Genomic DNA, 17,544 nt, shown 5'->3' with positions numbered 1-17,544 from the left:
AGGAGGACCAGTTGGGTCGATTTTTGCCCTGGTCCGCTACACACACACACACACACACACCCTCACCTCTCTCAAGACTGATGACTAATAGCTCTGAAACACACCCAATATTTTCAACTGCTCACCACTACACACACACTTTCTCCCTCAATATATCTGTCTACCTTATTTTACACATTTACATGCATAAACACTGTTAGATACAAACACTAGCACACATGCAGCCAAACTCTCTTTTTTTTTAAACACACTTACACTAGTCTCCTATCCCCTGCAGCAATTAGCTATGACAGGTCAATTAACAGGCTTATTTATGAGCAGGGGATGCCTGCTAGTTGTGTTGTAATGATTCCTGATACTCTCTGTACGTGCACGGGGGAAATTGAATCCATGATGAATGTGGGCTGAAGGCCTTTGCTAGGAGCTGCATTTGCTCTTCATTAACTATGCCTCTGGAACACCATGTTCCTTTCACCATTAAAGGGAAAATTAAGTCGGAAACGGTGGGCATACTGTATGTTTTAGGGCTCCTCTGTGATGTAGGATAGCACAGATTCTATCGTATTTGCATGTTAAGGAGTCTGTTAGACAAAAGTTTGAAATTGCTGCACACACACATACAGTACAATCTTTGTTTTCTTACACCTGTTGCTAACTTGGGGTAATCTCTTCAGTGTTTTCCCACAGAATGTGACACAGAATGTGACTGTACATCCCACATGGGCAGCCTTATGTGGGATGGGGCGTGTTATTTGTGTGGTCCCTGCTGTCAGCTGCATTAGTCGATAAACCAGATGTTCCCAAATCCAGGGGCATTGCTGACGCTAGTGAGACTTTTCTTTAGTTTATACCGTACCTTTTTGGTGTAGTGTTGTTAGCTACTGCTGCTGCGTGAGCCCGACAGCCAGGCAGAGGCATCATTGCATGCCGTGCAGATGAACTGGCAATGCCCACTCCCTCAGTGTCTCTACGTCCACACACATCAGTGACGCGTGGATTGCATTTATAACCTTGGGCATGCGGTTTATCATGCGGATCGGATGGCTTGGGTGAAAAATATATATATTTCTTATAATTAGCAATGCTGGTGGATGAAGTAATACAACATTAATTAGGAAAAGCAGTTAAACAAAAGGCTGTCAAGATTTCTTAAAAACAATCCCTGCGGGCTCTGGAATGAACCTTGTGTGTAGGTATGTGTGACTTGAAGTCTGTCAGAGCTCTACGTCTGTTTTGTGCCGCCACTAGTCCACTACTTAATCGGTCACTAATGGATTTCTTTTCTGGGATAGATAAAACTAAATGTTATGCTAAATTGGGTCACCAAATATATTTGGGCAGCTGTTCATATACCTGCAAGGCCCGCCCAGGTTAAGTCAAGGTGTGGGAAACACTGCTTTAAACCAGTCCCACTCTCTGGCTTACCCTTGTTTGTTCAGAGAACCTTGTGTTATAGAAAGCGAACAGATGCAGACAGACCGCGATGCATTCAAGTCCAGGTCAATTTAGGTAAAATTCTAATTGTTTTAGTTACTAACCAACAACCTGCATTGTTAAGCATTATGTTGTGTGTAAGTTGGGGAAAGGATTACGCAGTAACTATAATATGCAATAATCACAAAAACTACAGTCATTTTCTCATTACTGTATTTTTTGCTTTGATGTTGGCTGTGTGTGTGTGTGTGTGTGTGTGTCAAGAAAATATACTCTTAAATTAATGACAACTATTTTCATATGGTGCCCTCAATTAAGTTGTATCCTATCAAACAGCTTTAGTGTACATCTGAGTATTTATCTACATCGCCACACTAAGGCAGCCTGAAGTGTTTATGTGTGTTCGGTTTATGTGTGTGTGGGGGAGGGAATGGTGGTATGGGAAACGGGGGACTGAATCGCCAAAGAAGACCAATGTCATTATAGGTTAAAATGCAGGTTAAGGACCAAATGGGAAAAATGTGTATAAACCATGGAAGGTCTAAAGGTATCCCCTCTGAGAGCTGGAGACAGAGCATGGCCACTCAACACAGCAGAGAGTACATGTGTGCTGATAGACACACACATGACAGATGAAAACAGAACACCACTCTCACACACACACACACACACACACAACAAACATGCAGTGCACTTCATACACACACTGTGCCAGGAGAGGCAGACACCAGGGAGAGCCATGTCCTTTCCACGCTGTGGCTATGCAGTGTCAAAGCAGGCAGCCTAAATATCACCCCCTCCAGGAAATACGCAACACCTTAGTTCTTCTGTTACTGATGGATTTATTCGTCTTACGTGCTCTCAGTCAACACCACCGTCTTCAATCCACCGTCGAACTGTTTAAATACATTTCAACATACAAATAATCTGGCGTTACCATTACACAAAAAAACTGTTTTCACGCAAATATGCACAACGACAAATTGACATGATTAACATACATCTTTAAAAACGTTAACACTTTGAGCAGAGTATATCAACTTCTGCCGCTTCTCTTCTTGTTGTAGCTGTGCCACGAGTAAATGTGTCCCAGCACAACATAGGACGTAACTAAAATAGTTCCTATCAAGTATAAACCAAACAAAAAAATATATTCATAAAAACAAGTTAATAATAATCTGTAAACAAGCATATTAAATAGTGACATAAATAACATTCATGGCAGTTAAACTAATTGTTCCAGATATCACAACCTGCTGGTAATGGATAGAAATTGAACAGCCGAGAAGACCAACGAGAACCGTGTACTGTACATGTGTTTTGTGAGCAAAGTAAGAGGTGTTTTAGAGGCAGAAAGATAATGTGTAAGCTTTAGGGAATGACATGTGAGGTTGTGTTTGTCTCGTCAATAAAGCACTTAGTGCTTCTTAAATATTCATCCCCTTATTTGTATCGTGACTTGGGTAACGGCAGGAGAGGCATGACGGATGAATGAGGAAGGACACATACAAGAGAGGGGTTGTCTCCTTGGCAACTGACGGTTGCTTCATACATGACTGTTATTCACTTGTCTCTCTCTTTGTTGTGTGGTCTTTATCCTGTTTGCATGCATGCATGCACTTTAGTGTTTGTCCGCTCCATTACAGGGGTGTATGAGTGTGTTTTATTATATACAAGATAATATACAAGATAATATACAAGATAATATACAAGATAATATACAAGATAATCTTACGAAGGTGTCACAGAGTTTAGGTAACAAACTGAGATCACCAAGAAAATTCATTAAATGTACTTTAGGTTTAGTCGTTGACATTTATTCATGATTTTTAATCTTTACAACAACTTTAAGAGGTATTTCAGTTTGCGCTATCTGTTTAACACTCTCACACACTCTCTCACACACACACAGACACACACACTGCTGCTGTGTAACAAATGGAGTTGTTAAATAATGTAGAGAACATGCAGCCTTGATCCCAGCATCAGCCAGAGGAGGGGAGCTGATAAACATGCTTTGTTACTCTCTTTCTCTCCCCTTTCTCTGACTTTTCCTTCTTTCTTACTACTTTCTGTTATGTATCGAGCTCCCCAAGGGCCTCCAGAAATGAACTAAGAAGGGTGAAACCCATTTCTCCATGTACTACATACCTGTCTGTCTCTCTTGAGTTTTCTCCCCCAACCCGTCCTCCTTACTCTTTTTCAACTGACATCGCTGCCTCTCCATACCACCACCACCCTCTGTTGCTTTAGTTCATCCAGCTCCCCCATTCTCTATCTGTCTATCATTCTCCCCCTCTATCTCTCTCTGACTCCGGTGAGTGCTGGTTTTCTCTCAATCAATAATAATGATTGAGCTGTCTGCTGTTGACAATGGGAATTACCTAACACAATTGCTGTTGTTGTGCTGTTTAGCTTCTTTTCTACAAGTTGAAATTGTGAAGAATGGTTCTATTAGGTTATTTTGTCAATTGCTGTGACTCTTGGTAGTGATGTTTATGGAGGATGAGATGACTGTTAAAGATGACCAGGGATTGTGATTTGGCTGCTGGGAGGCTAAGGATTGGGTGAGGCATTGCTGTGTTTTCACAAGTAAATGATGCAAGCCTTGGTAGCTTTTGCCAACGAAACAGTATCTGAACATTGTCAATTTTCATTGCTTTTTTACATAAATTCTAATACAATAGAAATAGAATGTTGCATGAGGAATAGTCACAAATGTTTTGTCTAAATTGCTGGGCCTCCACTACGTAAATCACCTATCACTCCTTTGAAACAGCAAAGTCACATGTGATATTGGTAGAATTAATTTACATCACATCCAACATTCCTTAAAACCGTTCATATGAGTTTTCTTGCAAATCGGCAAAAGTTATGTTTATATTCAGTCTTTGCAAAGCTGGTTTTTAAAATATTTTTAAAAAGTGCATTGTTTACATTGATATTTGCTTGCCAGTAGTCTTCTTCTCTCTTGTCGTTGTTGCCACATTGCTCAATTTGTTGCCGTGTTACCTCTTTCAACTGTCCATCAGCGGAACAGCGTGAAATCTATGGCAGAACTTGAATCGTTGGGTGCTCACTCCGCATGCACGTGTATCATTTTGTGTGTACAGGATACAAACAAAACAGGGACCCACTGATAAAATCATGGAACTACTGGTATTCAAAGGGTCCATAGGGTATCTTAAATCTCTATAGTCACTGTAGAGAGTTTGCAGCTGTAGTACAACACACATCACTTCTAAATCATAGAATTACACAGAATGATTTTACGACCAAATAATATTAAGCCAATACTCCTTTTATTTAGTATTGCAATTTCATAGAGTTGGGGGACTGGCAAAAGATAGATGATAAAATAGGCCAAAATCAATGTAGCAGAAGCTTTCATCATAGATAACCTTGCCTTAGCATAGTTCAAGCTCCAAAAACATTGGATCCTACACTTCCTATAATGCAGCTCAATTGTATCTTCAGCTAAACCCTCCCTGCCTGGTAAACACTCATGAATTATATGCCTCCCCTTTGTATGTCAAGCTTTCAATGCGTTGTGGCCAAGCCAACATACAGTAACCCTTATGACATCATCAGAGTGTTTTCCTCAGGCATGACAAAGTTCCTCCAGAACCACAGAAGACATAATACATCGACTTTCACAGGCAGTGGTACTCCCTTTGATCAGTATATTAGCTTGAAAATGCAGTATAATTTGTGGAGTTCCCCTTTTAGTTTCAGTTTCACCCACCCTACATGCTAACTCTGTCTTACCTTCTCTCTCTTAGATATTTTACAAAGAAGCTGGGAAGTCAGGTATATGTTAAATGTTATATTACATTAATTTCCCATCTCAAAGGCCTGTTTACCAAAGTTGGGTAATGTCCTTACCAGGTCAATCAAGTTCGGGAGGAGGTCTGTGAATCCCGGTTGGTTATCCAGGCAGCAACCTCCAGGTCTGAAAAGTGAAGCGCCTAAAACTAGCATTCTGTCTGATAGTTGACTCCTCTAATAGCAAAAAGAAGTCCGATTATATAGAAGTCTATGAGAAAATGACCCTACTTCTCGCTTGATTTTTTACCTCAGTAAACATTGTAAACATGAGTTTACGGTCTCAATCGCTAGTTTTAATTCTTCTTCAATACAGCATGATGTTCAATTAGTAAATTATGGTCCCATTTAGAGTAGACAATAATGCAGGGTATGCTTTAAGGCGTGGCTACCTTGTGATTGACAGGCCGCTACTATGGAGTTGTCTGATCTGGAAGTTGTCCGTGTTTTCGTCTGACATCTTTAACCATTGCACAGTGTATTTTCAGTTCATGAAAGTAAATTGTAACCGTTTTGGTTGCCTAAAACAAGATGAAAAAAACAAGATGTTGACGGCCAGAATGCAGGACTCGAGGCTTCAAAACGGAAGTCCACAAATCAATGGGTGACGTCCCAGAGACTACGCCACATATGGGTGACACGTGTTGACATTTTCAGACCGACTCCCTACAAGGTTTTGGCTCATGTTTTTTTTAATAGGGTTTTACAAGAATATGATCATGTTAATTGGATGCAGTTTGCAGAATCAGCCACTATTAACTGGCCTTGAGCTGAATACTACAGAGATTGTTGAGTACAGTGCTTTACCGTTTAATTTTGAGTCTTTATATCTACATTTGTAGAAACAATAACTTTAATTCACAAGAAAAAAAAATAAACAGCGATAACCTTGTCGTGTCTGTTATTTCGAAATTTCCCCTTTGAACAAAAATCATATGATTTTCTAATTCTGTTGAATTGTCAGGGGATTTTTATTTGAAACAAATGTTGTTTTGTTACACAGAGTGCAGGAGTGACTGCATAGTTAAGCTTGTTTCATTTCTACTTCATGTTGAGAGCATGTCCATGGAGAACACAAACTTTCTAGTCCTGTGCACAGCTCACTGACTGCATACACCGAAGGCCTTTGAGGTGCTGCCACTCGTCTCTGCATTTCCCCTCTCTTTGTCCTCCGTCCAACAAAAGTAAGGATGTTTTTGAGAACAGCTTCCCTTCCTGCCTCTGTAAAAGAGCTGTAGCCCAGCCGATGGCTTGCATTAATAAAGGCTTTTACTTTATGGAAGTCAACCGATAAGGAAGCATTAGAATTTAAATAGTTTACTGCCTGCTGGCCATGATTACTCTCTGTGTATATTCAAGTTGTAAACTCATGAAATGTGAACTGCCACTCTATGAGCTTCTCTGGTCTTGATTTGGGTTCATTGAATATTAAAGGGAAACTAAACCCTTTTGTTTGAGCCGCCCATACCCACTGAGGAAAAAGCGTCTTCACAATTACATTGTCAATCATTATATCTGTAGCGATTACTATTGCTGAATGTTTTTATTGTTCCATGGAACCGCCGTCTGTCTCACTTCTGCAAGCTTGCCAATCCCGTTCCTGTCTGAAATCTAAAATAATCAGAGTGAATTGGCCTTGAAGCTGGTTGTTCACTGAGATGTTTAAAGCACAAACTACATGTACCCATAAAATCAATCGAGTTTCAAAAAAAGAGGTAACATGTTGTTGTAGATTATTTGTGTCCCCATTCGCTCCTCTGTGGATTACCCAGAGGCCATCTGTGTTCCTTGCAGTGTTTGGTACCTGGAGGGCTTGTTGGAAACCAGGCCAACCCACATTTGTGTGCACACACTCACACTGCACCGACTCTTTCAAAGCTGTCTCTGTACCCCTTTCTCTCTCTGTCTCTCTCTCTCTCTCTCACTCTCTCACTCTCTCTCAGCGTGTCCCCTCTGGTATATGGACAGCACATCAATGGGAACATTAAAGGTTACAAGGCTCGACAAAACGACACATTCACAACTCCAACCTGACACCCTTTGATCCTGCAGTCACAGACACACACACACACACACACACACACACACACACACACACACACAAGCTGTCTTTCTCACTTTGGCTACTTCACACAGAGAAACTGTGTAACACAGTGCGCACTGTTATGACAAGAAATGGGAATTTAGAGGATTCTACTTGTACTTTTTTTAAGAAGAGATTTTGCAGAAGGCCGCACTTGAACTGTCATGTGATCATGAGGCTACTTGTTCTCCTTTAGCTCTATGAATGTACGACTGTCCGTAGGATACATGAACTATTACTAACCCCAAAAGACTGTTTGCAGGATTACACTGATACATGAACTAGAAATATTTGTATGCAAGATAATGATATATAAGCCAATAATATGAACTTGACTCTATAAGTATTGACCATAATGGCATATGCATACATTTTTCTCGCACACAGTAAACTGTGATAGTTCTCGAGTATTTTGTAAATGTCATAGTTAAATATCAGGCACATTAGATATAGCAGCAGCCTTTTATGGCCCATGACCCCATTTTTACATTCCACAATCTCATGATCCTTAGTATTTAGAGAGTTCAAGTTATCATGTTTATTTTAGAAAAGCCTCACTTGGTTATCTACTTTTAAGTGAGGTTAAGATATAATAATGAATATTGTGCCCTCTACACTTTGATTTAAAAAAACATCAATAGTCAATATTAATCCTAAAAATGTTCCATCACTGTATATCAAACAAACGGCATCGTACCCAGCAATGATGTTTAAGTGCGAGTCACTGCTGGCACTTGATCTGTCAGCAGTAAATATTTAAGTGAAAGGACACAGGCCTGTTTCCCTGAGCCGTAAACTTATAAAATCATTATGTTGGCATCTTGTGTTGCATGGCAGGATATTGCATCGCTTTGTTCTGTGCCATTCAGTTTGATATCTGACTTAGAGAAAATGATTGCGCGGTTGTGTGGTCGCGTTGCCATGTGGTAGGATGGTTATTTGTGCTGTTGTTCTCTCCATATGTGTCAATGCCGGTGTTAGTCTCTGGGCTTCCCTCTCCCAATTATTTTTCTCATCTTGTCTAATTATACAACAATCTGGTGTCTCTGCTACAACCCGGTGTGCAGAGGCAGGCCTGCGTAGTACCTTCTTGTTGGCTGGGGATCCTTCAGTGTGCTCGGCTGGTTCTATTAGTTTACATAGCAAATAGGACTTGAGGAAGAAAGTACATAAATAAAACAGAATGTTAACCACAGCCACACGATAAAGAAACAGCACTGTAGCGTTTTTAAATTAGATGGCCATGGCCTTTTGACCAATTACCCTCTTCCCTCTACAACCCTGTAGTTTCCCTCACAGCTACCTTCTGCCTAGTGAATCAAATAAGCCTTTTTGCACAAATGAGCCGACCAGCAAAACCCATCCAGCCTGTGCTGCTGCACTTCTTTTTTTTCTTCCCCCACACCGGCCAAACAGTTTCAAGGTTCTCCTAATTATTTTATTTATACATTCAAAGAAGATCTCTCGCTCAGGGATTAAATTGGAAAGCAAGTGGGAAAGAGGTGGTGTTGCTCTTGTGTTTCCCTCCCCTTTATGAATGTAATTGATTGAGCTCTCTATTTGGAGGAAATTGCGAGACGCAACGAGAGAAACAGGGGAAAAATTATTTAGGCTTCTTGTATACACACTTTTGTATGGGGCATAAGAGAAGAGCCAAGCTGTGTTGTCAAGTGAACCTAGGGGGAAAAAATTCAATCGATTCTTGAGTAAGAGCTACAATAACTGAGCCAACTAGGTGAAGGACATTTAAGGAATCATCAATTTCCACTGTCTGTCTTCATTCACCTTTAACTTGACTTTTCGTGATAACACTGCAGGGGTGAACTGGAGAATTTACTTCACATGCACACAGTCATGCTTCTCCTTGTCCATGGCAATGAATAGGTTATTGGTATCTGCCCCATGAATTTCTATTTGATACTTCAAACTGAACACTTCCAGATTAAAACACAGGTAATGGAATGCCCCAGCAGTGCAAGATGGTTACCGTGGTGCTTGCACTCGCTTTTCATTTACTCAGAACATATACAGGGTTGGGTCAGGCCTTTCTGCTTGGTATATTTACACACAAGATGACAGCAGGCCTGTTCATCACGTTAAATACTCTGTTGATACTGTAGCTCAGCACATTTGTGTTGAACAGATGGAGGTCTTAAACCGCGGCCAGTCATGCATATTTGGCACCCCTCCATGAATGCACGTGCTAGCTTTCTTGCACATGTATCTATAGGGGTATATATGCAGGTAGTATTTCCATCATCATCACATTCATATACACATTCACACCTGTTCCTGAATGTGACTGGAATACCTTGAGAGTTAAGTGCCTTGCTCAGGGGCTAGATGGCAGATGTTGTAGTAAATATTGCGAGCCCATCCAACAATTTGAGCATGGAGCGCATTTCTGTATTAAAACACTTAACAGATCAAATGATCCCATATTACTGTTCCCCAGACATTACACAGCAAGCACTTTGACGATCATATTTAAAATTAAACATTGCAAAGTGCCAAAGTCTGCAGTTAAGCCAATAACAAGTACAGTCGTGAGAGTTGTTATTGTTGTTATTTTAGAGCTACAATGTTTCATTGTTTATTTGCTCTTTTCCTCCTCGTATTCCACACAGAATACGCTCGGTTTTTGATTAGCTGGGTGCCTCGGTACACCACTGTAATTAGGCTGTCAGTCAAAACCAGATGGCTGGCGGCTAAGATGGGGAAGTCGCCTGGAAAGTTTTCAGATGAGTCTACTGTTCGGTTTTGTTGTTGTGGGTCCATACATGATTATGGGATAAGAAACTTAATACTGATGGATTCTTCTACCTGGATATTGTTATCTGCACTGCTTGTTTAGTCTGTTTTCCAGCATAATGTCCTTTTAAAAGCCAGTGCCATTTAAAAAAATATGTTGACCAGTTTCAGCTCTTTTATGTTCAATGTATTATTCAACTTTTATTTCAGACTCATGAGAAAAAAACACAAATACAACAACAATATATAAAATACTATACAATACGAGGACACCAAGACACAGGTGTAGTCATTGCAGTTAAAAAAGTCACTTGTTAAAAAACATACAGACATTTGTTCCAGTATGTTTCATCGTCACACTTTTATGTATAAAAAATCAGTGAAAACAACACACTGCCAAGTTAAAAATACCTCATTATATATTAATTAAAGTCAAGTTTGTACGAGCAGGGTTTTTCGACTCACTAGATATACTGTATGTCACAAACGGTATACTCACCCAGCATCTGTTTGTCTCTTTGTCTTTTACCCTAAACAGATTGTGTTTGAAGGAATTCGAGGCCCGAAGTTCGAGGGAGATATTGCCATTGATGACGTGTCCATCACCTTAGGGAAGTGCAAGCAGGAGAACACTGTAGCCAGCGCAGGTAAGACAGGTAAGATAGACATAAACATCCAGAGAAACACAAAGAAGCAAAATGTGATTAACTGCCGCCATCCACACACACAAATTGTTTGTGAATGCAGTTGCATCCGGGACAGAAATGAGGAAGGCAATATGATTCTTAAAGGTCTAAAAAGTATCTATGGCTTTTTGTTTTCAGCAAACATGCCGATAAAGCACTTGCTCAGAAGCTGAAACAGAGCTGAACTGAACTGAATTGATTTCAACTGAGAAGAAATAAATTGAGGGGCAGCAGAGAGGGGAATTAATGTAGAGACATTATTTCCGAAGGAACAAAAGATATCTTTACATCTTTAGTGTTGGAGAGGTGTGGGAATTTGGCGCAGAGAGAAACTGTTGTTGATGTGGGGGCTGTACGATGACAACTGGACATCACAGGGCACCAGCATGGAAGCCTCGTCATCATTTGCGGTCCCTCTTCTGCCTTTATCGCTCTATTTACTTCACATTCCCTTCCATCTTTCCATTCTGTGAGTTTCCACACCACAGCTCCGCTGCCTCCTCCACACCCAGCTTCATTTTGTCCTGTCTCTTTCCCTCTTACCTTCTGTTTTCTATAAGCCATATACTCTTTATTATCTGTATACCTCTCACTGCTCTGGATCTTTGAAATTGTCTGTTATTTAGCCTTTAGAGAGAAAGTGTGTCATGATACAGATTTTGAGAGAAAACAAGCATGAGGGAAGGAGAATGAGATAAACAGGAATCTCTATGCAGTGGGGGATAGAATGACACACCTGGATCAGACAATGGCTAAGCATCAGTCCACCAGGAGAGTTGTTTCACTCCATAAACTGGCCACAATTTCTCCCCACCCCTCATGGTGACATGCTTGACGAGTCAAACCAAGCGATCTGCCCATGAATAGAGTAGCAAAATATAATTTTGCTACTTATAAATACTGTCGGTCGACTCTGCCTTAAGGGTGAGCCAGACAGAAGTCTGTTACAGGGAATGAGTGCATGTCCATGTAAGCGTGTGGAGAGAGACTCAAATAGCCTAAAGGGTAAGGGTGTGGAGAGGAGATGGAGACAGAGAAAAGGTCAAAGACAGAGAGTGACCGAAAGTAGGTGTGAGTTTGTGTGTGTGTGTGTGTGTGAGACAAAGACAGAGAGAGAGAGAGAGAGAGAGAGAGAGAGACGGGTCCAAGAACTAAAAGAAGAAAGAGAATATGAAACTAAAACCTGCCAGCAGTTTAGCTGCAGTAAGAGCTGCCCTCTGCAAGCCAAGACGCGCATACAAACATGCATGCACATACACACAGGCGCATAAACATCATTACATTCTCATAATAGCCTTCATTGCATTCTCTCTTTCTACATACATGCACGACAACAGCTAATTTGCTCCGTTCTCTTATTGCACACTGCCATTGCTGTTTGGTGAAATGGAGACGCACTCAACAAGAATCAGAATGTGTGTTCTATAGAAATGTTCATTACTATGGTAGAATACACAACTGATCCTTTAATCGTTGCTCTGACAATTCATTTGACTTCATGTTATTTAAGCATTAGGAACTGTATACTGGACTCACTTTTACTGAAAAGTATTTTTACCGTTTGCAGTTTGAGTAATTGGAGTTTTAATTAAATCAAGTCAATTTTGTTCATACATCCCAACATGACAAATCACTCACAACGCTCGACTATATGTACAGCATATAACACCTTTAATTCGGGAGGGACCCACTTCTAGGAATAGCAGACATGCAATAGATGTGTGAACAGAATTTTAGTAGGTTAAGAAGGATTTTATGCAGCAACATGTGGTGAGAACCTGCATGGTGTAGTTCACTTTTTCTGTTGTTAGGACCTACTACAAAGAAAACATTAGAGCCATGGAAACACCACAAAAAAGCAAAACTGAGAGAGTGAATTATTAACATCTTGCTTTTACCTTCTCAAACTCCCAGTTGTGATGCGTCTGTGTATGTGTGCAATCATATCACATATGCGCATGTAAAGACATTGGCGGATGGGGTGAATAATGGATGAAGGTGTAAACAGGAAGAGGAAAGCTCTTGAGCTCAGCTCTCAGAGTATGCGCATGTGTGTCCCGCAGGTTTTGTGCAGGCAGAAACATACACTGACAGATGGGTTATAATTATAATCAGGCAGGCGACTCAGGAGTCTTTGCCGCTGAACGAAACACAAATGCATGTGTCTTGAGTACAGATTTTGACGCCATGAAGTTTGTGAAGTATGATGAGGACTGGAGAAAAATTACATTCAACTCATGTTTGCCAGGACAGGACAGATAGACAGAAATATATACACACACAGGTAGTGTTGTGTCAGTTAGTGAATACAAATTACATAGCAATTTTTATAATTAGTAAAGTAATCCATTTAATTACAAAAAAGATATAAATTTAATCTTCAAAATAAATCTGTAAAAACAGATTCTGTATTCATAGGCATATGAATCTGTCGGCAAAGATTTTGGTATTGTAAGCATTCTGGTTTCTATTTGTAATCTGAGTATTTTTAACCAATCACGTTTGAGCAGGCTTTGATTGAATGCAGGTAAATAGTCCGGAATGCATTCTCGAAACCCACCGGCAACGGTGATTTAACTTTTTATCGGTTTAAAATTAGCTTGTAAACTGGCTACTTGTGACACAATCAAGTCGTACATGTAAACAATGAGCAGCCCAGGAAAAAAGGAAGTCTTGGCCCGGATATCCGCTGGCTACAACAGAACCACAGAAATATTGCCCCTTGCAATAAGAGGCTTATCTGTAATCAGACCGATAGCCGATGGGTTTAGAGATTGCTTCAAGATCAAAATTTGAAAATATTGCACCTTTTATACAAAAAATAGACGCAGCCCAGCTGTTTTTTTTGTATATTCAGCACTTACAGACATAATCAAAAATGTAATAAAGCATGATTGCACATTTTTTCAAATGCCATTAGGGCAGATTATAGCACATCATTTTTTGTAATCTCGATTACATGTAACCAGTTTCTACCCAACCGTGGTCACAGGGATGCTTACAAATACACACATTTGACAATTCATTCTCACTCACATTTGCTTGAGGTTAACTATATGCACGCACAGGGGACTGTTATCCTACGGTCCTCCACAGATGAAGGATGATTGTCTCTGACATGTTTGGTGCAGCTCCGCCTGCATAAATCACAGAAATCTACCTGGCTCAGTTGTTCAGTGCGAAGGTGGTGGAAAATGAGCTTGTCTCTTATAGTTTAACTTTCTACTGTATTTTCTTTTTACCATTTAAGGAGTTTCCTCCTCATCTCTTTATTACTCTTCTATCACATGGATCCCCTGCATCATATTGTGGGAATGTGGGAATTGTGCAAAACCAGAAGTAATACAAATTAACTCTGAACTTGCTAAACCATTTTTTTTCAACACATTGACACCAGGATGTATCTCAGCCAGATCTTATAGGCATTGACATTGACAGTGTTGGTAGTAATTTTAAATGTATTGCTACCTGTGATTGTTTGGATATTGGTAAGCTTTTTGATGGTTGCAGAACAAAGAAGCAGGTTTAAAGGCTCAGATTTATGTGAGTGGATTAAAATGCCTGTGCTTTCTCTGTACTATGAAATACATGGAACCACCCATCACACACATGCACACACATGTGCACCAACAAACACAAATACATTGTATACTCCCACAGTAATCCATTATCTTTGTAACCATTTTAATTCCCTGTCAGAACAACTAGATCAGGGGCCGAATCCGGCCCGCCACGTCATTTTATGTGGCCCGCAAATCCGCCAGCAAAAAAAATAATTTCAAGTTAGACTTGATAATAAAAATATCCCCATCTTCAAAATTATGAGATAGAAAGTCAAAATTATGAGATACTTAAACAGTCATAGAAGCAGCTCTTTGGCTGGTTACTCTACATTTGACATGTAAATGGTTTGTCAGTACATTGAAGATGACTTTAAACGTGGCTTTACAACACATGAAATACTTCACCTGGGATTGTGCAAACGCACCCTTGAAAGGATTTTAAGTATTGAACAAAGTTATTGTAATAACTTGTGTTTGATATTTGTCTTTGCTATTTTCTTTAAGTTTGATAGAGTAATGTGGGTTTCTGAACCCTAAATTAAAAGGATTTAAGTTATAATAGAAATGTGCTTAAATATATTTTTACATTTATATAACTGCATGTACAATATTTTTACACTTGAATAAACAATAATCAAATGCAGAGACAGTTATTTACCAATATGTTAGGAGTAGTTACATTTACAGTCTTACATTTAATACTGGCCCTTTGTGGGCAACCATGATGCTGATGTGGCCTAGAGTTTGAGAGACCCCTGAACTAGATGTATGATGTTGATCATTTTCACACAATGACTGAAGTACACATTCATGCTCCTTTTTAAAGACCTTGTCCACACAAGGTCTTTAAAAAGGAGCATGAATGTGGGGGGGGGACATGAATAACGGTAAAGGAAAGACAGACAGAGATGTAAAACACCATGTTCCAATTCAATCTGTTGCTGCAAAATATAATATAGGAATGATTGTGTGTGTGTGTGTGTGTGTGTGTGTGTGTGTGTGTGTGTGTGTGTGTGTGTGTGTGTGTGTGTGTGTGTGTGTGTGTGTGTGTGTGTGTGTGTGTGCGCTACGTGCAGTTCTAAGCTTTATTATAAATATTGATTTCCTGCCTGGAGGACAGACCCTTGATATGAAATCATATTGATCTTTTTCATACAATACCTACTTTTTATTTATGAAACTCTCTCTTTGAGCAGTATGCATGTGTAATTTGTTCCTGCATTTTTTTTGCATCGTAATGCTGCTGTGCAAAAAGGAGAGAATGCATCGTATGTATGCAAAAGAAGAGAGTGTATTTTTGCTTATAACATAAATTAAAATAAATAGGAAATCTTAGATGGGTCTCATGCATCTAACTGGCAGGTTAGTCTTATCAGTAAAAAGGTTCGTAACAAACAATATCACACCACATAGAAGATGTGTGCACTGCCTCTTCTTCTGTGCATAAATAATAACAACCTGCTGGCAGGAAAAAATCGAAGAAAAACAATCCATCACATATTGGCGATGATGACATCAATTGTAACTTCTTTTTCTCATTAAAATCTCAAAGCTGTCATGGTGTAAGATCTCTCTCTTTCTCATTCTTGTTTACTCATCCGCCCCTTCATTCTTGGTGCTGTCTCCCTCCACGTATTTCCTTTTCCACTCAACTCTTCCTTTCTTTTCCTGATGGTCTCTCACTTTTCTCCAAGTAAATCATAAAACACAGATCCATTTTTAACCCTCCTCCTGCTTTCGTCACACAAAGATATCTCAAAACAGTTTATTACACCAGGGATTTTTCGTTGCACATGCCTCTGCAGTCAGCCTCGGGCATAGAGACTGCCGTAGGCCAAAGTGATAAATATATACATGCAGTTATCTACTTAGTGGTTAATGTAATGTCAAGGTTAGCCTGTTATTTATGACAGTTTACATGGGGCAAAAAAAATGACATTTAACATTTACACCTTTTATTAAATGCCCACATATTCAAAACATTTGACAACTGTCCACAGGAGGCTTTAATTAAAAACATGTCACAGGGTCAGTGTGGAGCATTTCTGGGTTTCCATTAGCAGAAAATAAATATTATATTCATAACTATGTTTGTACTTCATGTTTTAGTGTTTAATCACCTGAAAACGAAGAAACTTCATATCGACATAGGAAGCGGGTCCTTTTACACAGACTGATGTGTTGCATCGCTATGTTTCTACTGTAGCCCAGAACGGACAAACCAAACACTGGCTCGAGAGAGAATTTGGCGCAGTACCTGGAGTCCACTGTAATTCTCTGGAGAAACTGCGGTAACGTGAGCTTCAGCGTGCAAAACCGTGATACTGACAGACGCTGTCTGACTTCCTTTTGCTCGAAAGTAGTGTTATCATGAGGAAGATGGCCTTTCACGAAGGCAAACAGCATTACCACAGTTCTGCACTTGACGTTACCATAGTCTTGGAAAGAGAGGCGTGAGCAAAGGGGTATTCATTTGGTTGCAATCTGTCCACACACACTGTCCCTTTAAAATAAAAACAGGAAATTCATCATCATGCTATAAAGCATTTTAAAGTCATGAATAAACAGCATGGCCTGGCAACAAGTGTAAAATAACAAGGCAACTCTGTTCTTTTTTGTCTGTTTCCATAGTTCTGATCGGTGGATCACACTCGCTCCCATTGGCCAGCTGGCTGACCTTTGGCCTCTCCTGCGTCCTGTCGCTACTCTACAGATGATGAGCACTTCCTTTGACACCACCTGTCTGTAGTGACAGACACTGCCCTGACTCGCGCTCTTATACTCCTCTCTCTACCTTTCTCCCTGTCTGTCCTTGCATCATTTCATCCTTCTTGCTTAGATAAGTGGTAACACAAAGTCTACGTCTAGTTTCTTCTCCTCTGCTTTCTATCAACATTTCCCCCCAGACACTCTGTATAACCAACTGACATGCATACTGTATTTAAGGAAAACATACTTAGTGATCTATGACGGTTGAACTTTACATTCTCTCCGTTGTCACTCTATTAATTTGATTAGATTTACTTGATCCATGTCAGCGTGTCACTTTGTCACCTTTTCCTCCCTTACATCAACCTTCATTCATACATGGGCCCTCTCATGTATATCCACTCCCTCAAACCGCAATCCCCAACGGCCCCACCACCTTATTCCCCAGACACACCAAAGTGTCGGACACTCAACCAAAGATGACAAAGGACCT

The 17,544-nt window shown here is 40.0% G+C and overlaps 1 protein-coding gene across 1 annotated transcript in view; it reads left to right on the top strand.

Annotated features, from left to right (window-relative positions):
- The window catches only part of mdga1 (MAM domain containing glycosylphosphatidylinositol anchor 1), a gene marked incomplete at both ends in the record, with an annotated part of 157,901 nt that extends 140,842 nt beyond the window's left edge, over positions 1-17,059 (top strand). The window contains 2 exons of the mRNA XM_079186174.1: positions 10,632-10,740; positions 16,974-17,059. Coding sequence (XP_079042300.1) covers positions 10,632-10,740; positions 16,974-17,059 — 195 coding nt within the window. The remainder of the gene's footprint in view (positions 1-10,631; positions 10,741-16,973) is intronic.
- Between the last annotated feature and the right edge of the window lie 485 nt (positions 17,060-17,544).

This window comes from Pholis gunnellus (genome assembly GCF_910591455.1).
Source record: "Pholis gunnellus genome assembly, chromosome: 1".
NCBI classification, from domain to species: Eukaryota; Metazoa; Chordata; class Actinopteri; order Perciformes; family Pholidae; genus Pholis; species Pholis gunnellus.
The sequence above is the reverse complement of the archived record's forward strand: the minus strand, read 5'-3'. Positions and strand labels throughout refer to the sequence as shown.